The 25,019-nt window shown below is 38.5% G+C and overlaps 1 protein-coding gene across 2 annotated transcripts in view; it reads left to right on the top strand.

The window, feature by feature from the left end:
• The window catches only part of IARS1 (isoleucyl-tRNA synthetase 1), a 518,275-nt gene that overhangs the window by 80,043 nt on the left and 413,213 nt on the right, over positions 1–25,019 (top strand). Inside the window, exons 30-34 of one of the 2 annotated variants that reach the window (XR_010067094.1) lie at positions 1,030–1,141; positions 2,812–2,937; positions 7,554–7,694; positions 8,458–8,610; positions 14,221–14,491. Coding sequence is in view for 1 of the 2 variants with exons in the window: in XM_063291856.1 (XP_063147926.1) it covers positions 1,030–1,141; positions 2,812–2,937; positions 7,554–7,694; positions 8,458–8,610; positions 14,221–14,303 (615 nt within the window). In the remaining variant the exon portion in view is untranslated. Of the gene's footprint in view, positions 1–1,029; positions 1,142–2,811; positions 2,938–7,553; positions 7,695–8,457; positions 8,611–14,220; positions 14,728–25,019 lie in introns of those variants that run through there. The other variant, XM_063291856.1, reaches the window with a different exon arrangement.

Genomic DNA, 25,019 nt, shown 5'->3' with positions numbered 1-25,019 from the left:
GTGTTGATCCTTAGAACATTGGATTCGCCGTTCACCACCAGCACCGTCGGCTGCTAGCCGTCCTTTCAGCTTTGAGCTAGCTGCGTCATCACGTCTGGGGCTAGTTGAACTCATCCTCTGTTCCTCCCCAGTAGCATTTTGACCATCTTCCGACCTGGGGGTCTCATCTTCCAATGGTATACCGACATATCTCTGGTTGTACTGATCCATTGAGTTTTCACGGCAAGAATACTGGGGTGGGTTGCCATTACTTTCCCCAGGGATCGCATTTAGTCTGACCTCTCTGTCATGACCTTCCCGTCTTGGGTGGCCCTTCACGGTTTAGCTCATGGCATCATTGAGGTGCTCAAGCTCCAGCACCACGAGAAGGTAACGATCCTTTGCTGAAGTCACACAACACACTGAACACTAAACTAACCACACCAACCAGGCTTGCACAACACACAACCACAAACCAGGCAGCCACATTTTAGCCTGTATACTTATTCATAATTATAATTTCAATTTTTATAGCCACCAACTTGTAAAAGACTGAGGGAGGCTAGTGAGATTCTAAAGAATAGAACAATTAAAATAGAATACCTGTGGCCATACCAGGGACGAAAGAAAACCAAAAATTCCATACCATTCAACATAAAGTGGGTACCAAAACATCCTTGCCTGGTGCCTGAGGAAAGTACCTATGTTGTGAAAACTTGTCCTGTATCTACATGTACAGACACGACTTCTTTCTGGGTTTTTTTTCCACTGAAAGGGCTCTTTTTCTGCATATTATTATTATTATTATTATTATTAAGCCATTAGGCCATTTGATATTTGTGCAACATTTCAAAGTTGCAAAGGATGTGTATTTAATATGCTAGATATTAGCTGTAGTAAAGTACTCTGCCCAGTTATTTTTATGAGATGTTAATGTTCCCACTGTGGTTCGTGGCAGTATTTCCAAATTGTAATAGCTTTGGAGAGGAAAGAGTGGGTATATCTTGTCTTAGAAGAATAATTTAGAAAATGTAACTGCTGTTTGTTTAGCTGAAGGGATCAGAACTGGAAATTGCAATAGCCAAAGGAGCTGTACATCGTTGTACTGAGCCAGCATGTGCTTATGTCACTTTGAACATCTGCATTAATGGTAAAGAGCAAGGTACGTCTGTATTAATCTACTTTTTTTAATAGTCATTCTCTCCTTTTAACCACTGCTGAAAAACATGATGCAGACTATGTTGGTGTAGCTAGAACTGTTTTGCTACAGGTAGTCCTTGCTTAACAATCACAGTTGGCACCAAAATTTAGGTCACTAAGTGATGCGGTTATTAAGTGAACCTGGACCCGATTTTACAACCATTTTTGTGGCAGTTGTTAAGCGAATAATGCAGTTCCCTATTGATTCTGTTTATCAGAAGCAGGCTGGGAAGGTCAAAAATGGTGATCATGTGACTGTGGGATGCTGCAACTGTTATAAGTGCACAACAGTTGCCAAGTGTCTGAATTGCAATTATGTGACCATGGGGACACTGCGACAGTCGTAAGTGTGAGGAATGGTTGCAAGTCAGTTTTTCAGTAACTCTAGACGGTCACTAAACAAACGACCTTTAAGTGAGGACTACCTGTACTTGTAAAATTGCTAATTGAAATGGATGTAGCTAATTGTTAAACATGATTGTGAAAAATGAAGTATATCAGCCTTTCTCAACCTTTTGACCCTGGAAGAACGCTTGAAACTAGCACTAGCACTGATGATGTTACTTAGTTGTGTAATGAAACGTCTTCAAGCAAACAGCCAAGCTCAGAGAACACCAAGGATGTTGTTAATACTATTGCATCCACAGATGACTGTCCAGCTTCTTTTAATCACATCCAGTGAAGGGCAGTCCGACCAGAATTTTCTTTCCTGTAATAATAAATCCGTTATTCTGTGTCCTGTACTCTGGAATTATGGAGAATAGGTCGTCTTCTTGGTGACTTCCTTTCATGTATTTGATGAGTGCTCTCATATTCCTTCTCTGTCCTCTCTTCGAGGCTGAATATTTGTTCAATCTTTCCACACAAGACTTACTTTCTAGTCCTCTCATCAAACACATTCAATTTTGTCTCAATCCTTTTAAAAATGTGGTTCCCCAAACTAGGCACAATATTGTATAATTTATAATTGGAATTAAGACTAAATGGAATGGAATTTAGGGACTATGCTTCTTTGATGCACCCTAAAATCATAATTCCATTGTTTTGAAGTCAGATCACACTGCTGACTCGTATTCTGTTTGTAATGAACTACTGTTGCAGGATCATTTTCATGAATGTTGTTGTCAAGTGAAGTACTCCTGAATTTATTCCTGTGCCTTTGATTTCTTTTCCCTAAGTGGGACAGCTTTGCATTTGGCTATTTTCTCTAATATGTTATATAACTGTTTTGAATTTTATTTCTGTCTTCTTTATATTAACTGTCTCACTCAATTTTATGCCCTCTGCAAATTTGATTACTATTTACTCCCAAGTGATGAATAAAGAAGATTGCAGGGCCAAGACCAAACCTTGTGGGACCCCTCTCAGTGCCTCCTGCAATCTAGTGGGAAGTTATTAAGGAACATTCTTTGGCTACAAGTTTCAAGCCAGCCACCTAATTCTCATGGCATCCTGCCCTAATTGACTTGCTTATTGATCAGAATATTATGAAGTATTTTATCAGATGCTTTGATGGAATCAAAGGGCCCAAATAGAACCAAACTGTTAAAATTGCCATGCATACCTGTTGTTAACCAATAAAGAAAACAAAATTAGATTGTTAGAATTACTGATTTATACTTCTCTCTCTAGATGGTATGGTGTTGCTGGAAAATCCAAAGGGAGACAATAAATTAGACTTCACCAAACTTGTTAATACTATTGCATGCATTTTTGGTCTCGAAAAATCAAAAGTGGCAGTTTATAGTGGAAAACAAGGTAAGTAGTGTTTCAGAATGCTAGATACACTACCAGAGTATGACTTTAAAAAAAAACAAAAAAAACTTGCAAGCAGGTCGATTTCACAACTTGCTTTTTACTAAGTCTCTGACAAAAAAATTATAGACTGTTGAAATAGATTTATGTGCTTTAAAAAACCTATTCTGCTAGCTGTTTTCATGATAAATTTGGTGCATAACAGGTAGAATGCCTTTCAGAGTACCATCTGTCTATTTACTGCTTCTACCCAAAAAGAAAATGACCTTGAATTTAAGACAATTCCTCCCCCCAAAAGAGAGATTAAACAGAAAAGCCTAATTTTCCTCCATTTCTGTACACTCTGTCAATCTAACAGAACTCTTTCGTCTTAAATTCGGTTCATTTTAAAAGTAAATTATCTGTACAATCAATACAGAAAAATAAATTACATATGAGAGCATTTCAAATTTTGATAGCATTGGGATGCATATTTATTGCTATCGTTCTGGCTTTGTCTCTTGGGAGATTTCATTTTGTACTGGTGGCAAAAACATTTTGTGTTGAGCCTCTTCATCGATCTAATGTTGGCACTATTTTTTCTCTTCAAATCAAATCTTTTTCTGGCAACTGTGTCATCATATAGCAAATCAGATTGCCCCTGTTGACAGACAAAGCACAAATGGAAAATAGTGCCTAGTTGTCTTGTACAAACATGGCAAAGACTAAGTCTTTTTTTGGCTGCCAACATTTTTGGATTATCTGACTTCTTTAAAAAAAGCTATCTGTTGGTCACAATCTTGGTTTATGCAAATAAATGTAGGGCACAGGAAAACTCTCTTAAACTTTTATGATTTGTGTTAGCTTGCAATAACAATGTAAACAAATTAAAACAAGAACAGCCATGCCAAATGGGAAAAGGGGGAAACCACAACTCATATTATCAGCTTGATGTTACTATCCTTGGTTTGCTGGAGAAAAACACATATACTATTCAGAAATCTTGTTTGTGTTTTGCTCAAATTGTCTTCACTTGCATTGCTTACTATTGGATTAAAACTGCATGGGTTGGTTACATTTCAACTGAGGAACAATGAATTAAAGGAACAATATCTTTATTGTTCACAGAGCAAAACAGTTGAATCTGCTCTTACCATCATATAACAATGAGCGAGAGCATTGGGGAGGTTCATCTCTGGTCCTCTCAACATGTTAAGCTGAAAATTCAGTCATTTAGCCTTTATTGAAGTTAATATTTTAATTTATTTGCCTATATGGTCTTGCCTGACTATAATAAGTAGAACCAGAATGTTTTCTTATCTTTAAATGTGTTGTTCTTCATGATTCTAAACAATTGTAGAAAGGTATTTAAGAGCTTGCAATTTCTTTAAAAACGTTGTGCACGTTTAAATCTATTCAATTCAAGGAAACACTTTTTAACATTTATATTTGCTTATTTAATAAATCCTAACACTTATAAACTGTAATAAGAAACAAAACATTATTTTTCTTCTTCATTCTTCCAGTCTGTTACCACAAAACAAGGTTGTCCATTGTCTAACAGCTTATTACGGAATTAACAGGCAGTTCTTGTTTAGCGACCACAACTGGGGCTGGCAACTCGGTCATTAAGCAAAGTGGTTGCTAAGTGAAACATCACAATTTTACTTCAGTTTTCCTTTGCTTTACAGATATGTGAGGGTCATAAATGCGGGCATTGGTTGCAAAGTTACTTTTTCATCACCACTGTAACTGTGAACGGTTGCTCTCCAAGGCAGTTACTAAACAAGGACTACCTGTATTAGAGCAGACACTGTGGTGTGATCCACAGCTGGTATGGCATTAGCAAGATGCAAGATGCCACATCAGCTGGGAAGGTGATTTGTTTACTCACCATGCTAATGTTGCCTGTCTCTTGGAAAAGACAGTGATATAATCTCTGCATTGTGACATCTGCAGTGGAATAAGATTGGTATCGTAAAGAAGCTGTCATCTACCACCAAAAAAGGGGTCCAGGCAGTTGAGACCAAAGACCTTTCTGTCCATTTCCCATTTTTTAAAAAATATTTATTTATTTTTTACTCTCTGCTCACAATATAAAGAACAAATACAGTAAGACAAATGGAAATATAGTAAAGGACATAAACAAAATGGCAATTCTGGAACTAACAGCAAAACATAAGCAACATATGTCAAACACATCTAACAAGGGGTCCCATCCACTCTACCCCAAAGCCTGGGAGAACAGTCAGATCTTTAAGGCCTTCTGGAACGCTATCAGGGTGGGAGCCGTCCAGATCTTGGGGGGATCTCATTTCAAGATGGGCAGATTCTATGGGAGATAGATACTAGCTAGGCCCTATGCCATGAAAGGCTTTAAGATGATAACTAGCATCTTAAAATGCACCTGGAAGCTTACTGTTTTGGCTCTCAAAGTACAGGTATTATGTGGGCATGTCATGGAGTACCATAATTGTCTGGGCTGATGTATTCTGGATCAGCTGCAGTTCCAAGTTGTCTTTAAGGGCAGCACCATATAAAGTGCATTGCAATTATCCACACGTGAGGTGACAAAAGTGTGAGTGACTGTGCAAAAGGCATCCTGGTGCAAAAGGTGCAGCTCGTGCAAAAGGCGAATCTGTGTGAAGGCCTTCTTGGCCACAGCTATCACTTGCTCCTCAAGCAGGCATTGTAAGTCCATGAAGTCCCCTAAGTTGTGTTTCAGTCCTGAGTAGGTTAGGACTAAAGATGGATGATCTCCAGATCCAGAATTGAGCTTGACCGTGTTTCTCCCATTCACACTCTCACACTGGGACAGCTCATTGACGGCTTTGCTTAGGCAGCTCAGGGTTGAGATGTACAGCTGGGTATTATTATCATACTGGTGATATCTGACCCTGAACCAATCCATGATCTCAGCCAGTGGCTTCATGAAAACGTTGAAGAGAAAGAGGAAAAAAAACAGGAGCAATGCATTCTCAGTGCTTTGTCCTGGTTTGTAGTGGTCTGAAACCTGACTGAAAGAGATCTAGAAGCTGCAGTCTGGCCACTATCTCAATAACCTTCCCTAAAAAGGGAACAGAAGAGACTGGATGAAAATCATTCAGATCTTTTGGGTCCAGCAACAGCTTCTTGAGAAGGAGGTGCACCATTGCTTATTCCACAGTTCAACCTTGAGCTACCAATATTCTCTTTGATTGGTATCAAGGCAACAGTCAGATAAAAGGGGCTTGAGGTCCAGGTCAGGAAAATAATGTGAGTAAACATCTCAGGCCCCTTTCTAATTTACATGAAGATGGAGGGAGGGAGGGGGAAGGACATTTAGAATTAGAAGATTCTGTTACTATAGCTTTACAATAAAAGTACTACTGACCTACATGGCATTGGGTTCCTAGTCTGGTCTACCATGAAGGACTGATAAAACTCTTCCCAGCTAACCAGGCCATACCATGCTCCAATTACTCTGATAGGACTAGCCCAGTCAGAGTCCAACTGAGTGAAACCAAGTGACTAGAATATTCTTCCCCATGAATGGTCTTGAGAGTAGTCCTTCTCCAGCAAAGAATAAGTTACCTTAAAAAAGGGTTGCTGGGCAGCTATCAGTGGACACGATAAGAGTGGGAAAAGTTACTGTATTTTGCAGCTCTTATTGCCATGGTATGTACGTACGTGTCTGTCTATCTGTCTATCTAATTTATATAGCTGCCCAACTCACACACAGTGACTCTGGGGAGCTTACAGAGGTAAAACCAATAAAGGGTTAAACTGTACAGAGTTAAAACCAATAAAACAAGAAAAAACCAATAACCCTCCCCCACCCCCTAATGTGGGCTGTTACGCATGCTCAGCTAGATTCATTCTTTGTGTCCCTCCAATGACACTCTAGGTGTTTCTTCTGGCATTTCATCCTGAGTTCCTCTGGGATCAACATACAATGAGATGCCAGAGAAGAGCAATCCAGTCTAAGGCCTCTGCCACCTGCCCATTCCAGCAGTGGCTAAGGACTCCACAAAATCACTCCCCAGGTCCTCAGGAAACACTCCCAAGTTCCCTCTGAAACCCTGCTGGGTCCATCAGTTGCCTGGGAGAGACTAATTTAATTTCCCCCAGCAGCTGACCAGATGCCTAGAAGGATGAAAAGAATAGGCCTTTCCCACTAATATTCAAAGACACAATGGCTATGATCCTAAGACAAGACAAACTTACTATAACTGGAGGTCATTGATAATGTTACTATCTATAGCATTATGTACAGTAAACAGCACCAGGGACAGCTTGAGACAAACAAATGCTTTCTAATCCAGTCTGTAGTCATAGGTATCAGTCTAGAACAGTGTTTCTCAGCCTTGGCTACTTGAAGATGTGTAGACTTCAACTCCCAGAATTCTGCATCTAGCATGCTGGTTGGGGAGCTCTGGGAGTTGAAGTCCACACATCTTAAAGTTGCTGAGGTTGAGAAACACTGATCTAGAAATGCTCAGGTCAGTTGAATACTATGAGATACAAATCTTCACCGTTCATGTTTCTAGCTTGGATGTAAGTGTTCAAGAAACTTACTCTAGAAAGGAAAGCTCAGTTCATATGCTCAGCTTAGGGGTATTGCTCAAGGTTGTTTCTAACCTTTTTTTTTTCCTTTCCAGAACTAAAAAAAGAAACAGATTTGCTGAGTCTTAGTGGAAAGAAGCTTCACGTAACCGTAGGGCCGCTGCCAGTCATAAATGATCTTGATGACTTCTTATGTCAGTATATCAATTTACAACTAGTGAATGCAAAACCACAAGGTATGTCACATAAAATGCTAATTGTCTGATGCTAGATCATTTTATTAACATTTGAAATCTTGGACCTTTTCTGAAGTCTAGCTCAAGGTATCCCTGTCTTGAATACAGTTGTTTGGCTTCAGTGGCTGAGGCTACATGACTGAGCATCACGTTACTGACCACAGTCTATACCAATTAACCATCATGTCAAGGAAATACCTTTCATCTTACTCTTTTAATAGAAGAAATGCAAAAGCTGTTTATATGACAGGCATTCTTTTTTTTTTAACTTCAGTTAATGTCTGAAATAATTACAGTCTGGCCTTACACACAGTCTTTAACCAAAACTGACTGGGCCTGGAGAGGGTTGTTCCTGTCTTGGAACTGTGCCCATCTGGGTTTCAAGTTTGGCATCAGCTGAGACTCCAGGGAAGGGTGGTGTTTGTGGCTGTTGTTATCCTCAAGACCTCCATTACTAGAGGCTCTGCTCTGCAGATAACTGGTGTGAGGTGCTCTAGTCAAAGCTGGAGTCTAGGGAACAGTTGGGAGTGCTGCTGGTGTATTGCTCCTCTGCTGCCCAGAGTCAGCTGGAGTCAGGTAGAATCCAAAAGGAAGGGAGGAATAGTACATCTTGTTGAGTCCAATAAGGCTTAATCCAACTTGTAAGTATGGGACTGCTTTGTAAGGCAGGAATGAAACAAATCTATCCCTATAGGGTACAAGGTAAATTATGCTGAGGAGTTGTAGGTTTTCTGCTAAAAGTAAGACAGTTCATTTTCTCCAGAGTGTCTGAATGGAACGGTGGGAACCCTTCTTATGGAAAACCCTGTTGGTCAAAATGGATTAACGTATCAAGGGCTTCTGCATGAGACAGGAAAAATGTTTGGACTCAGGAGCAGGAGGCTAAAATTGTTCTTGGATGAAGCACTGACAAAAGGTAAGTACATAGACTTGAGAAAACACAATTAAAATGTAGGTCAAACTACATTTTCTCTTTAATATGTAACAAGTAGCTACCACAGCTTTTTTCCTACTTAAAAAATAATACAGAGATATTATTTAGAGGGGGATTGAACCATGTGATGTAGAGGCTTTTAACCCCATTCTCCTTACAATGGATCCAATCTAGATTGAGGATTTCATTGTTTCTAATATAAATCAGAGGCACAGGAAACTCATCAGGAGCAAAGCCCTCCCACATCCTGGAGTCCTGACCTGAATTATACCCTCCCCATGCTCATTCTGAAATAGGGAGATGAATTTAGGTAATTGCCACTTGTTAAAGATAATATAGCTTTTGACTTACTGATATGCTAAAATCCTTAGCGTGTGTGTGTTTTAACATCATAATATAAAATAAGGAGTCTCAAAACTAAAAGGGTCAATAATATATAATAATGTTTACCTTTAAAGAGTCCTTAGTGCTCTCTGAGCTTGGTTTGCTTGCAGATGTTTCATTACCCGACTGGGTAACATCATCAGTGCTGGTGAGTGTGGGGCTTGCTCCCTGTTTATATACAGTGGCTTTCCCTGCCAGTGCTGGTGGGAGTGTGGTTTTCTCCTTGGTAGTTCCTTGATTGGGGTATTGTCTTCTGCTTGGTTGTTTGTCTGGTATTAATCCCTGGTTATTTGGGTGTTGGCTGCTGGAAGGGATGTGTTCTGGTCTTTTTGTTTCCTTCTTAGCTTTTTTATTGTCTCTTTCGAAAGTTCTGTAAATGTGGTTTATCTCTATATATTGATGGCTGATTTGTCTGAATGCCAGGCTTCCAAGAATTCTGGGAACAGTTTTCTGCCTGTGTGTCCTACATGTGCACGTCTGTTCTACATGTACATGTAGGATAGACAGGCAGAAGACTAGCAGAGTTCATCCTTGAATACCAACTAGCAGTCAGAAGACACGATGAGAACTCCTTAATCTTACAACATATGGACAGACTCAACCATAGTTTCAACTGGGAAATTGTGAGCATCCTAGACCAAGCTAAATCCAAAAATGCTAGGGAACTCCAGGAAGCTTGGTATTCAGACAAATCAGCCATCAATAGACACATAGAGTTCTATTAGTTTTGTTTCTATTCTATTAGTATTGATCTGTTTGGTAATATTGCCAAAATATTAGTAATTAAATTGTAATATTGCCCAGAGAAAAGAAAGAGGATTCATGGAATTTTAAACACAGAACTGGCCTTAGAAGAAGTAGTTGAGAAAATGCTTCTGTTCCACGTTGTTGTTGTTGTTTTTATTGCCTTTTCTTTTATTATAATATCATTAAAACCTACTTAACTGAAAAACAAGATATTATAGACTCAGTGAGGTTTCATCCAGTCCCAGTGCTGTAAGGAGATTCTTATCAAACAAAGCCAGTGCTTAAAGCTGAAGCAGCATATTGGCTTCTTGATATATCTGAAAAAGATGCTGTTTTTTTCTTATACTACTTTAGTAGTTGTAATTTAGTAGTAGTTTTATAATTTACTTGCTATTAAGATTAAACATGTTGCCAATATGGAATGCTCAGGCATTAAAATGCTGCATTAAATTCTAAAAAGCTTTGTTTTGGTATTGCTTTAATTTCTAGGGTTCCTGGGACATAAAATTATTGATTTAGCATGTATGATCTGATTTAAGTTAGAGATATTAAAACCCAGTATTAAATTGGGAGAGAATGGGAACACTAACATGATAGATATAACTTGTATTTCACTTGTATCCCTTTAAATAGTTTCATAAAACACTTCTTATGAACCATATCAACCTGTATCAGAAATGTTCTGATAAATGAGGAAAACATCTACAGTATTGTGGATTGAATAATATTTATAAATTGAAGGCATGGCAGATCAGTGATTTACAAAAATGGCCACTACTAGCAACTGTAGGTTCAGTCCTGGCAAATTCTGCTTGCCACTATCTTAGCTACCAAGCAAAAAGTGAGAGATCGCTTCCAGTCTTTCCTGGATATCAAGCTTCATGAGTACCTTCTTATCCTGACTGCTCTGCACATCACAGAGAAGTTAGAGGGCAGATTGCTGAAGTATGAATAATTAACACAGAATCTTTTGGCATATTTTAGGGAGCTTGGTGTGTGTGTGAAGAGATGGAGCAAGTACTGGGAAAGATAATTTCAGCACCATAATTGCTATTTATGTCTTTCTCCAAAGCCAGCACAAAGGGAGCCTGAACCTGCCTATAACCTACTTAAAGACTCTTCTAATTTTAGACACCCTTGTGTAGATGCATGCCATTAAGCATATTTGTGGCATTGTCGTTTTTGTGGATTGTTCGGATAGGAGATCTATAACAACTGTAGCATCATAGATAATAAAAACAGCACCTTCCCTGAAAAAGTAATATGGTAGAGGAGATGTAATAAGCAGTATTTAGGAATTTGTTAATAATAATTGGGTTCCATTGATGTTTTTCTCCTCTCCTCTCATTTTTTTTTGGGAGGGGGTGCTGATCTTCCAAGAGTTATAAAAAGATATTCTTGGCACATTTATTCTGGACCGATAGACATCTACACTGCAAATGAGAGAAAAAACGGGGAAGATACAGCATTATATTGTGGGTTGGAGGGGAGGGGATCTTAAATATTTAACAGCTCAAGAGTTGAATGCCCTTATCAATCATGTGATAATCTTGTAAGCATACATTATCCCAGACTGAGGTTTAGAAAACCAGAAGCAAATTTAACAGATGAAGTTTGATTTAACAGAATATAATCTGTTTTATGTTGGGCTGACCTTGAGGATAACTCAGAAGCTGCAGTTGGTTCAAAATTCAGCAGCCCAACACTGCCAAGAGTAACAATCTACACTGAGGTCATTGCATTGATTACTAATCAGCGTCTGAAACCAATTTATTTTTATCTTTACCTTTTCAAGACCTGAGCAAATACTACTTCTTATCAACTGGGTCAGTTTTGATAGGAACACTGGCTTTATGCATGGAAAAATTGGTGGTCTTAGAGAATTGTTCCTGGCTCTTTTTTATGCTGTAGGATGGAGATAACTGTTCTTCACAGCAGATAGATTTCTGTGTCATTGCTATCGTAATAAAAGAAGCAGAATGATGTAATTTATCTGTTATAGATGCTGTGTCTACTCAATATGACAGAACTCATTAAAGCACAGTGAAATAAATGTCAAAATGTCCAGCTTTGCTTTATGAAGCAATTGCACATGTCCTGCAATGCAAATTATTTGTGTCCCTGAGAGTTATAGATCCCCCTTCCCCCCACTTTCCTGCATGCTAACCACAATTTTTGGACGTACTTATGTAAAAGCTAGTTTTGCTTAACTACTGCAGTGGCTTTACATTCACTCAGGGTCAGCTAATTTCTTGAGTAAACATTTTAATATGTGCATAATATAAACTCCAAATTGGCTGAAGAAAAAAAGAATATGACTGGCATGGCACATTTTGTGTAGCTTTAAAAGAAATAATGCATATTTACTACATTATTTTTACAGCCTTATGTTACAATATTTTAAGTAACTGAAATTCTACATTTACATTGCAAAACTGAGTTTTGTTTTAACTGTCGAGAACGGATCCTTTTATGAAGAAGCTATGTTCTTTTATTCATTGCTTACTTTTAAAGAGAATCCAGTGTAAAATTAATCTTGCAATCCTAAATGTGCGTTAGACAGCAAACCTTGTAAACTGCCCAGAGTCCCTCTTTTGGAGGAGATGGGCAGTAATTAAATTTGAATAATAAATAAATAAAAACCTATTAAACAGAGTAAGACTAGACAAGCATTCCCTGAAAGAGTACAGGTACTTCTCTCCCCCCCTCCAGATCTACTGATAATCTGCTGTGAATAGTGGGTATATACACCAATACCCATACCTGAGAGAGATAATAGAGCCTTTTGAATATCTCTCTTAGCTGTGATTGGTTATAAAAGAGCAGCTTCTTCAGTCTGTGGTCATGCTGCAGCACTTGCTCTTCTTGAACTTTCCTTTGCATCAGTAATTCACAGAGGTTACGATGAGACTTTCACTATTAGAATTAAGAGTAAAGTTCATTGTCTAAGAACGATTAAACAAATTTAGCTGCAATGCAGAGGAACAAAGTATTGGTATAAGCTTTAGGAGCTATTTGCCGCAAACTTTTCTTACTGGCTTAGCTGTATTTTGAGTAGTGCCTGGAAGCCAACTAGAAGCTGGCCCAGGCATTGCAGGGTCGGTGTAACGTACTCCCTTGAGCAGGTTTCCTTGCTGCTGCAATCTGGATGAAACAGGTTTTCCAAAGAGGCTTCAGAAGAAGCTTCATTCAGAATTCACAGCGATAAGAACATCCTGTGTTGTTTTATTATTTGTTTAATAATAAAACATAGCCTGTCTGTTATCCAGAGAATTTTTATAGAACCTGTAAAATAAGCAAGCTAAAGCCAAGTAATAAATAATAACTTAATTTAGAACATACAGAGCAATCATTGCTAAGTAGTGAAGCTGGGGTTTCTTTCCCAGATGAAGCAGGGCTGCTATGTCAGCATTATTCAAGTACTTCCCATTCTCAAGGCTATGAAGGGAATGGCCCAAATGCTTGATCCAAAAAAGTGAAAATGACTGTTTAAATCCTGGAGCATAAACCTATACAGTGACTTTGACTTCAATAGGTGGACTTTCTGTTGTAGATGGCTTTATTCTTGCCTGCAAACCTTTATAATACTGTAAAACAATTCCTGGTAAGAGGTTAAGAGATAAACAGAGACCAGATTTATAGCCATGTAGGATACAGAGCTTGAGGATTGTGATAACAGTGCTGAAAAACAGGCAATTAGGGAAAAAACGGTGTGATCCAGTTATGGATGCTTAATCCTGAATGTGAGGATAAAAGCTAGGTGTCAGATGGCAGATACTAATGCTATGAGATAAGAAGGACATTCTAAAGCTGGGGTGCATGACAGAGAAGGCCCTTTGCTGGGTCCGCACATAAGGCAGCTCTCCCAGCTGTGGAATGCTGCGATACTCCCTTGCAGATCTTAATTATCCTGATATAACTAAGTCAGGTTACCTAACTAAACCAATCTAAGGTTGGACTCTTGATATAATTAAGCCATGTATCTCAAGTTTTAAATAAAACAATAAATCAATCTATGTGCTGCCCACATGTTGGTGACAAAGTACTTCAGATGCTTCAGTTGTTCCCAGCAGTTGCATTTACACTGATAAACAACACGGAGGGAACGGAGGGCAGATTGTTATTTAGAAAAGAATCCACACAGTTTATTTATTTATTTTTTATCCCACCTTTATTATTTTTATAAATATCTCAAGGTGGCAAACACATCTAATACTCCTTCCTCCTCCTGTTTTCCCCACAACAACAACCCTGTGAGGTGAGTTGGGCTGAGAGTGAGTGACCGGCCCAAGGTCACCCATCCAGCTTTCGTGCCTAATGCGGGACTAGAACTCTTAGTCTCCTGGTTTCTAGACCAGCACCTTAACCACTAGACCATACTGGCTCTCAGTTACATATGAGGCATAATAAAAACAGAAATATGGTTGCTAATGCTATAAATTCTCTTTCTTCTCTTTTTAGAGGTTACAAAGGAGACTTCCATGAAGTTCTTAAATACAAAGACTGTGTATGTTCATGCTATACCAACAACAGCTGAATGCTAATTGAATTCATTGTCAAGGGTGATGCCAGTGGACTGATTTCCATGGAGAATCCCAGTTTGAAGTTGGGATACTTTCACCAAGAATCCTCACGTTCTCTAAGATCAGTGCATGTGTAATATGCTGCTTTAAGTTAAATATAGTGAATTTTCATGATGTTATGTTATAAAAGCTATGCAGAGTAATACTCAGTCTCAGAAGTATGGAAGGATCTATGCAGTAAGAAACTGAGAGTACCTCAGTGTTGCTGTTCTCTACCTGTTCAACATGGAAAGCCCATCTTTAGTTTTTCCTCCCAATGTTAATGGTCCTGCATTATTCAGATTATGTTACATTGGCTTTAAGGTGAATGAAACAAAAATAATTTGGCATTTGTTTAGTGTATCTAATGTTCCTAATTTTGAACAATAAATTACTTTATCTAGGAGGCTGTGGTAGTTTTGCTTTAATATACCAAAAAAGGAACAAGAGGGAAAAAAAAGGAAAAGAAAAGGAGGAGGAAGATATTAAAAGAAATAAAAATATGCTATATAGGGAATCATTCAGCCTAATTTTTGAAGACAACGTTAGATCTTGAGCACATGAAATAATCTTTTTAATTGTTTTCATGACATAGATAGCCAATTCATAAACAGAAATCAGACACATCTCTTGTCCAGGATGATAAATCTGGGGTCAGGCTGTATTGTCATTGCTGAAGAGTAAACTTTTTTGATGCCTCTCCATGCTTGATAAATCTCTAATCCTTCATATAGTGATAAATTCTAAGCTTTTGATATATTCAGCTGTTCACATCTTAAATCATATTGAACTGTACTGAAACGATTTACAGTCATATGTACATTAACCAAAATGGAGCAATAGTGGGATAGGTCTCTGTCCTGAGTATAAGATTTATCTGCTATATTCAAACAGGGATTATCTCAGAGTGTGTATTTATCATATGAGTAATTATAACAAAATTATACCCTCATCCTAATATCTTCCTAATGTGCCTTGTTTCTTTATTTAGGAAATAAAGTGAATCTGTAGCTAAAAATGGGGCCAAGCCCTTGACCTAATGCCATAAGGGGTTTCGTAATTTTCTAATTGTGCTCATAATAATTTATTGACTTGATCACTTGAACTCTATACCTGTAAAGTGAAAATATATGCCCACTAATAGAGCTGAGACTACACCTAATTTAAGAACCACTGAGTTGATGTGTGTTTATTACTTTTACTTACTTTTTTCAAATACTTCCAGTTTGTGAAGAGGGAACAAAAGAAATCCTGACTTGGATGTCAAAATCATGGATAAATTATGATATATATAACATCCTTGTTAATATTTTTCAGCCTTTGCAACTGGAGGATGTGGATTGGCTTTTTGGCAAATGAGAAGAACTATTGCATTTTGTGGTTGAGAAAAGTTTCCCAAGGCCATCTGATATCTTGAGTGTTTATGTTTATAAACTCATTCTTGAGGAATGGTGTGGCACTCTTGAAAAGCATAGTTGTGTCTTCTATCATCTGGGATGGGGTGATCACTGTGGATTCAGCTCATCCGTACAAATATCACCCACCATCCAGTTTGCCGTTTAGGGGCACTAAGGTGGAAAATGCAATCTCATCTCAGCTTCTGCTGTTCCTAGAGAAGACTGACTGACTGAATCTTGATTAGACTTTCTTCCACCCTAGACGTAGGAAGAACCTACCTTGACCACCCTAGAAGGAATGATAGAGATTTCTCCAGGATTTCTCAGTAGTTTTTAATATTGTCAATCTCAGAATCTTTCTATACTTTCTGGGGAATGAAGGTGGTAGGTGCCATGCTTGAGTGGTGCCAGTCACTGAACCAGTGGTGCAGAAAATAGTCTCTAAACATTAAGATGCCTTAGTGGTGTCAGATTCCACGTGCTCTTTATAATTTACTTGGAAAGTATGCCATCGTCAGAAGATTTGGGTTAAATGATTTCTGTATGTTGAAGAACTTCACCAGTGCTTCTTGGTTTTCATCAGCAAAAGAAATAGAGACAGAAGTGTGCATGGATGCATTTTCTTAGGCTTACGGATGAATATGCCTACCAAGTGTTTATTTGGACTTTGTATTTCAAGATTTTTTAAAAAAACATTTGAGTTTATTAAACTGCGGAATTAATAAAATTGCAATCTTGTTTAGATAGAACATTTTCTCTGCATAAAAATTGAAGTGTTTCATTTTCCAATGAAGTCTTTTCTGGTGGATCAAGTGTGCTCAGGATTATGCTATTTATTAAGGCAAAACTGCTTCATAGCAGCCTTCATATTGTTCCTCTACAGAAACTACATAAAAGCAAAGTAAGAGGGCAATATCACTTTCTTCAAAATGGGCAGTGGAGCCTATTTTAATGATTTTTAAAGAGCCATTAAACCTAGGATTTTAAATTGCTGCATTAGCCATACAGTGCTATTAACATGCAGAACTGTTGCACACTGCACATGACTTGAAAATATTGCTGTATTGGAATGCCAGGGTTACCAGCAAAAAAAGAAGATAAACTGAAATGAAAATTATTCCTGACTCAAAGTATGTATGATGCTACTATGTTCCAAAAATAGGCTCTGCCCGGTAGAATGAATACCTTAAATGGATCAAATCCCATCATCTTCCAATTTATATTCAGTATAAAATAAATCCAAAATTGGCTTGCCAGATTTTTACCCTAGACAAGTAGCTGGCATGCTCTGCAAAAATCTGTTTCTCTTTTATTGTTTGTTTCCATAGACTTTCTCACTGAAGGACACAATTGTATGTATTTCTAGATTTATAGGAAATCTGAAAAAATAAGTGACACACATCTGAAATCAGAAAGGCCTGAAGGAACCTTTTCTAATACAGCATTGAAACTCTTGCAAATCAGATTCTGGGGGTCTCTCCTGTTCTGTATTTCACAAGTAGAAAAATGCATAATGAGTTCATTAAATTGTAAAGTTAACAAAGCAACAATTTTCCTTAAATGAAAGGTTTTATCCATATAAAATTTTTGTGCAGTGTAAATGGTCAGAATGTTAAATCTGGAGCAAGGCTGGCCTCCCTGAGATGGCAGATGGAGCAAGAAGTTTAAGACGACTTTAGCTGTCATCTCAAACTTCTTGCTCCATCAGCCATTTTAGCAGTTTGGACATTTTAGGTAGTTGTAGAATTATTTGGCTGGTCCATGAAGTCACGAAGAGTCGGAAGCGACTGAACAAATAAACAGCAAAATATTATTTGGTGTTAATTTGCATTTTTCAGATACAATCCAAAATACACTTAACTGTTAACACTTTACAGAATGTGTAAATTAAGAAATATACATACATATTTTTATATACATTACAAATGATGTAGAACTTGGACAGAATCAAACTTAATGACTCAGTAATAAAATTTGACACAGACCAGCCATAAAGTGTTTTCTCTTTTGCTTATAACTTACATTATTATTCTAGCATAGTTGACATTATGGTGGCCATATAGCAGTGATTTAGCATCTTCTCAAGTATATGAATCTGTTAGTGAGATATACAAGGCAGGAATAGAGATCGTTGAGCTGAGACGTTAGGAGAGAAAGAATAAGATATTAAACTCCCACAGTATGGTGAAAAAGGATTGGAAGTTTTAACAGTTCCTGTAACTACATATTGGACTGTATTTGCTATGGAATGTGATGACGTCTTCCCCTTTTTTCTATTTATTAAGTATTTAAACATTGCTTTGATGACAATACATAAGCCATCTTTAAAGATGGCAGAGAATAGAATAAAAAACCCATCTCAATTCCATTTTGCTATCTTACTTTTTCTTCCTTGACCTTGAGATGGTATTCCTCTTTGAGGCATGTAGAAATGGCTGCTGGCTGCTTTTTTTTATGGAAATAAATTGCCCTATTGCTTCGAGTTTGGTTAACAGTTCTTTGACCCTTTATTACAGGTAAGAGGTAGAATTAATAAAATAGAGGAAAATAATAACTGGAAAGAAACGGATCCCTACCTACTACTTTTATTTGGGCTGCTCTAGCTATAATGTAATACCTACCCATCCCCTCCCCCTCCCAGCTCCAGCTCAGTAAGAGAATTTAACACAGACCAGCAATAAAATAGGCTGTGAGGCTGTGTATCGCTATCTAAAGAAAGATGGGTAGAGCACCTTTCATGAGATTTGAAAATAGAATTCAATGACCCCTCCTCCAACTGTATTTTCTTTGCAGACCCACATGACTTTCTTCACCCTGGGACTAAACAGAGTACAACCAGTAGATTTTAAAGGAGGTTAAAGAAAGTAGACACATTATTTATAATGTTTAGTTAGAGATCTATGTAAATGCAGATGTTGCAAACAGGGAAATCCTTAAAACTAGTTGGCATAGCTCTCCTTAGATAATGGGCTGTAGAATTCCTCACTGTTTCTGTAGTGCTTATATCTTTTTTTGGACATTTAGAAATGCTGGATTTTGAGACTTCCCAACACCTTTGATTGAAAGAAGTAAGTAGTTCAAGCCGATGTGCTGTGATGTGATTTTCTACGCTCTAGGAATAACTCCAGTCACTGGTATATAAGGCATATATAAGGTATATAAGGTATATATATATAAGGTATATATATAAGGTATATAAGGCATATACACATTCACCACTGAGGTAAGCTCATAGTCTCTATGGCTTGCCAAAAGCTATTCAAGGAAGAAAACAATCTGATTTTCTTCGGGAGAGAATGCCATAACATCTCCGGAAGGAGGTGAGGATCCCATAGCTCTTGAATGTATATGTAGTTGTCTATCTGTGTCAAATGGGACTGGGCGGTCCTATTCCACTTCTCCATTAAAAAAAGAAAGTCCAAAGTATGCACCTCAAGAACTGAACCAGCATCACTGCTACCATTCTTCAGGGGCAGTTTGAAGTTGGGTTAGGGAAGTGATGAGGCCACTGGACTCACTGAGGCTATTTTGCTTTCTGGGCTAGACAGTCTGGTTTAAGTCACCTGACCCAGTCCACAATTAGTGTATAATTATGATGAACATATGATAGCAAGAAAAATGCAACTGGGAATATATCTTTAAAACTAATGACTAACCAAGAAAGTACATTAGACAACGTAAGCATCACCTTAACAATCTGGGAATACTGCAAAGCTGCAATTACAGCATGCAAAATTGGAGAACTTTTCCAAACCCAGGGAAAGTTTTATGGAGTTATGACTTCCTCTTCCTTCTATTATGACAATAACGAAGGGATTATTGTACAAGATGTTAAGCCTACTAATACAATCATTTAACATTTTCCACAGCATAAATGAACTGTAGCTTCCCAGAAATGTAAAAAGCTCACTGTCATGGTACATACAACTACAAAGCCTTCAGTTTTTAGGGCTGGGCTGGGGGAGAGGTAACTTCAAGATCACAGTAATGTTTTAGCAGAGTTAAGTATGGATTCATACATTTGCTAAGCTATTGTTTGCTTAATCTTGCTACAATTGGCTGGGATCAAACAATTCCCTATGCCATCAACTATGGCTGGATTTTTATAACAAGCTAAGTCAAAAATTCAATGTATGAATTCAGCCTAAGGCAGTGATTTAGAAATTACCCTTTTCCCCTGTCTTGAATAATGTGATCACCCCACAAAAAAAAACCAGACTGTTGTTTTACAGAAGTATCTTGGCAGCAGCTGCCCCAAACTGGATCCTTGATTCACAAGCAAGCAATTACAAATTTACCCCCAGGATGTGCCCAGGTTATCTCCTTGGAGGTAATTCCCCCCAGTTTAAAAACCACTGGCCTATAGCAAAGGTTTCTTTCTGAATGATACCAGAGAAATCAGGTGTGGCAACAAAAATTAAGGACTTATTTTCTCCACTCTTGCAAGCATTTTTCCAAGCTGTTTTACAGTCTCAAAAGAACCTTGGCTGACCTCTTCTTTGAAGCACCTGAACTTGCTCAGAAAGAATCACAGGGTACTTGCATCTTTTTACAAAAATATTTCTCCTATTAAACAAGATGAGAAGTCTCAGAGAGGAAATAAAATCTTTTCGATGGATGCCATGCTATAAATGTCATTCTCTTTAAAGATGAGGTGGGGGGCTAATGGCATACTGGATCTAAAACTTTCTCCCCAGAACAATTTATTAGACTCTCTGATTGTTGGGATGCGTGATTAAGACGTTGCTTTTCTTCAGTGCTGTTCATTATGCTGATTCTTTCTGCATGGCTCATGCTCACTTACTGATTCCTGTAGAGATTAGGGGTTTGGACTTGCTGGCCTGTATGGTCTCTTCCAACCTTATTATTCTATGATAAATGGTAGGTTTTCCTACTTTAAAAATAGAAGTTGGCTGGTTAAGGCAGAATGTTGGGCCTCTCTCAGCTAACAAACCAAAACACTGCAGGAATAGGTTTTCTAGGATTTGGGAATTTAGGTAAGTAGTTTTAGATGTAGCAGAATGATGAAGCCATTATAAAAGATTTCCAGCGAGTGCCGTGTATCAAATGTAAGCTGTATTGAAAGAATCCATGTGCAAATTTCTTGCTCCTCTTTGTCCTGCCCACTGCACTTAAATTGCTAGAAGCAAATCTGTTTTGGGCAGGAGACAGTTTCCATCTGTTCCTGTTTTGATAACAGCCTGATCTAGTATCAAGTTGTTTACGTTTGACAGTGTGAGAACTAATTTTCACACTGAGTAGCAGAGTCCATTGGGAAAATTTCAGATTCAGTCCCAAACATCTGCAGGCTGTGCTGTGTTGTGGATAGTCTCCACTGCTCAGGATTGACAGCCCCGGGCAAGATAGCTTAATGGTCTAATTTGCAGTAAGGTAGCCATCCATGTCCCAAACTAATCCATGATGGGTTGTGGTGAATATATTATATTATCACTACTGGATTTGGTAAGAAAAGTTGCTAGTCAGGTTCTCCCTACCCTTCTTGAATGTCTCCTACTTTTTAATGGTGGTGTTAATATCTTCTACCCTGCTATAGTATTTTTAATAGTACGCAGCTCGCTATGTCCAATGCAGTGCATTTGCTGTTCCCACATGTGTGAGAAGCAAGTGTTGCCAACCTTGTGAAGGTGTTTCTCTGTTTCCTGAGAGAATTCCAGATGGAGAGGCTCTTGTTTTAAGTGGCAGAGTGGCACATGGGATGTGCTTTCAAAGAAGAAAATGGCTTCTTTTCCTATCAAGAACCATCTGCTGTAATCTGTCAGTCAGGAACTGAGGTCTGCTTTAAAGAAACTACAATAATGAGGTACCTTATACAGGTAGTCCTCGCTTAACAGCCACAATTGGGACCAGCAACTCCATCGCTAAGTGATGTGGTTGTTAAGCAAGACATCACGTGACCACTACTTGCAATTTCACTGCTGGCTTCTCCATTGCCAATGGAAGCTGGCTGTGAAGCCCAGTCATGTGTCCGTGGGATGCTGCAACAGTTGTAAATGTCCACCAGTTGTGAAGTGCCCAAATCTTGATCACATGACCACTGGGACACTGTGATGGTCATAAGTACGAGGACCAGTTGTAAAGCTACTTTTTCAGCACCATCATCGAACAGTTGCTAAACAGGGCAGTCGTTAAGCAAGGACTACCTGTATGACAGTTTTCAGGGGCAACAACAGAAGAGAAACCTTTAGAGAGATTTATTTAAGATAATTGCAAAAATCAAAGGAAACTTTTATGCCAAGATTGGCACGATAAAAAACAAAGCAAGGATTGACTGTTGAAGATATCAAAAAGAGATGCATGGATATATGAAGAACTATGCAAAAAAATCCCAAAAATGATAAGTGCAAAAGTTTGATCACTGAGCCAGACATTTTGGAAAGTGATGTTAAATGAGCCTTAGAAAAGATTGCTAACAACAAAAATGTAAGAGATGATGAAATACCTATTTAATTCTTACAAGTTGATGTGGTTGAAGTGCTATTAGCAGATTCTGCACAAGTATGAAAAATACCATGGCGGCCAAGGAAATATCAATTTATATTCCAATAACACAAAAAGGCATTGCTAAAGAATGGTTAAATTATTGAACTATTGCATTTATCTCATATGCTACCAAGATAATGTTCAAGGTTTTGCCATCTAGTTTTCCAGAATACATGGAATGAGAAAAGCTTGACGTAGAGCTGTATTCAGAGGAGGCAGGGAGACCTTGGATCACATTGCTAACTACTTCTGGGTAATGAAAAAGGCCCTGGGGCACCACAGTGAGCTCACAGGGGTGCTGTCAGATATTTTAAGTTTTTGAGGGAAAGATGGCAGTACTCGACATCTGTTGGACTCCATGCAAACTAGGGGTGTCGTGAAAAGATTACTGAGACACTAAGGGCACTAGGAACTGAAAAAGTTTGAGAACCTCTGTTCTAAACTGTTTTTAATCATGTATATTTGCCAGAATAGTTAAGCAGTTGGGCCACCTTACAAATCTGGTAAATAAATAAAAGTATATAAATAACAGCAACAATGGCAGCTTAAGCATTATGGCAGCTAATGGCTTCATCTAGGCAGAGTATATACCTTAAAGGTGTTCCTAATCTCTAAAGCACTTGATAGACCAACCCAACATTTGGCCCATCTTATTGGAAAGATTTCCTTTTATGTTAATCTTAATCATTTTCTCAGTGAACCTAAACACTCCTGCACAATTATTGCAGAGTTTCTACTGCTACAGAGTTTAACTCCTGAGAATACCATGGACAGTCAAGTTAACAAACCGATGCATCATTGAACAAATCAACCCAGAGTTCTCACTTGGGGCACAAATGACCAGGCTCAAATTATTTTACTTTGAATACATTATGCAAAGACCTAGCTCTCTGGAGAATCCTCTAAAGCTGGGAAAGGTAGGAGGAAAGAGGAGAAGACGGTGACCAGCAGCAAAGTGGATGGACTAAGTTACAGTGGCAATGGGGGCACCATTGGGAGACCTAAAAGACCAGGTTAGGGATAGATCATCATGGAGAAAATCTATGTGGTTGCTAGGAGTCAAAAATGACTTATTGGCACATAATCAATATCTTCTAAGCAGTTCCATCTCTGAAGAAACTGGAGTTCTGCTTAATAAGGAACACCACAGTGGCAGAGGTCTTGGTGAGGCTCTTGCAAGAAGAATGCCCAAATCCTTGCTATTCCTTTTGGCTTTTGCCTACCCTCATGTTTCTTTTATCATCTGTCTTGGTACCTCTAGTTTTCTGAAGTTTTGATCTAAAGATCAGTAGGGGACATTGTTTTCATGTAGTGGACATCATACTGAGGCTACACATTTTTGCAAAGAGGCACTAATGTGAATATCAGAGAATAGCATAATTTGAAACCTGTACACTCTTCATAGTTTGCTCCCATAGCTGCTGGTTCAAACCAAAACTTATCTAGTCCAGCATTTTTTTTTTCACAGTGACCACAGGTTGCCCACAAGCAGGAGACAAGTGCAATAGTACACCCTTTGTGTTCCCCAAGCATTGAAAGCATACTATCTTGGATACTGAGCGAATTGTAGCTATTAGGATTGGTAGTTTTAATCATGAATTTGACATCCCATTTTAAAGCCACTCAGGTTGGCAGCCACCAGTACAACATATGCAAGTAAATGTCTTGGATTAATTAAGTTCTGTTTGAATGTTATCATTAGTGGATGCCCTGCTGTTCTCTACACATTTTTAACACCCACATGCTTTTGCATGCTACTCAGTAGAGCAAAGTCATGCAGCACGCACAAGGAGAAACCCACTGGTGTCAGCGGGTGTTGGCTAATCCAGTCTGAGTGAGTGCTGTGTCAACTGCTGTTGAAGGAAGTCTTAGAGAACTTCATGAGTTTAGTTCTTTTTAAACCTTCAAAGCCCTAAACATGAGCAGCTTTATGGCCAGGTAGAGGTTCACATTCTTTTTTTTAAAAAATGACTAAATTAAACTAAACAGGAATGTTTGATCCTTCTTTTTTCACTCTCAATTTCTTCCGTATTATCTGCAAAGGTAAGGAAAAATGGCTGGTTTCAAATAACCTACTAAGCCATAGGTTGCTTAATCAGATTTGTGGAATAAACCATAATGGCTGGGTACACACTTTTTTTTTTGCTGATGCCTTTGAGTTGTTGTTGACTCCTGGCAACTGCCTGGACAAATCCTGCAATTTTCTTGGCAACGTTTTTGGAAGTGGTTTGGCATTGCCTTCTTCCTAGGGCTGAGAGAGAATGACTGGCCCAAGGTCACCCAGCTGGTTTCATGCCTAAGGCAGGACTAGAACTCACGGTCTCCCAGTTTCTAGCCCAGCCTTAACCACTACACCAAAACTAAATAAATGACATTGTTAAATAGCCTCTGTTTAAACAATTATGTGTAAGCCCCATGTTAGGTAATTTGTTCTGACACCTCTAAATTGGTCCCTGAATTTGGCATAAGGTTTTGCCTTCTTAGGCTTTGGAAGCACGGTCTTCCTGGGTCTCTGAAGCAGCCCTGCTAAGTTGCAGTTCACACCTTGGAAGAACCAGCTAGTTTCAGCTGATTTGTATCTGGAATCAGACAAAGAAGTGGTATAGAAATACTCACCCTTAGAACTGTCTGAGTCTCCAGCTCCAGGGGGACTATGGTTTCAGGAAGCCAAGGAGCACACTGACCAGACAGTTGTTGATAGGAACCCACTATCTTCCTTCCCTTTGAGGCATCCGTTTGAGGATTCATCTAACATTGACCTTTGAGAACTCAATGCACAAGACGCAAAGGAAAGGAGATT

Source organism: Candoia aspera, chromosome 2, assembly GCF_035149785.1.
Source record: "Candoia aspera isolate rCanAsp1 chromosome 2, rCanAsp1.hap2, whole genome shotgun sequence".
In the NCBI taxonomy this organism is placed as follows: Eukaryota; Metazoa; Chordata; class Lepidosauria; order Squamata; family Boidae; genus Candoia; species Candoia aspera.
The sequence above is the reverse complement of the archived record's forward strand: the minus strand, read 5'-3'. Positions and strand labels throughout refer to the sequence as shown.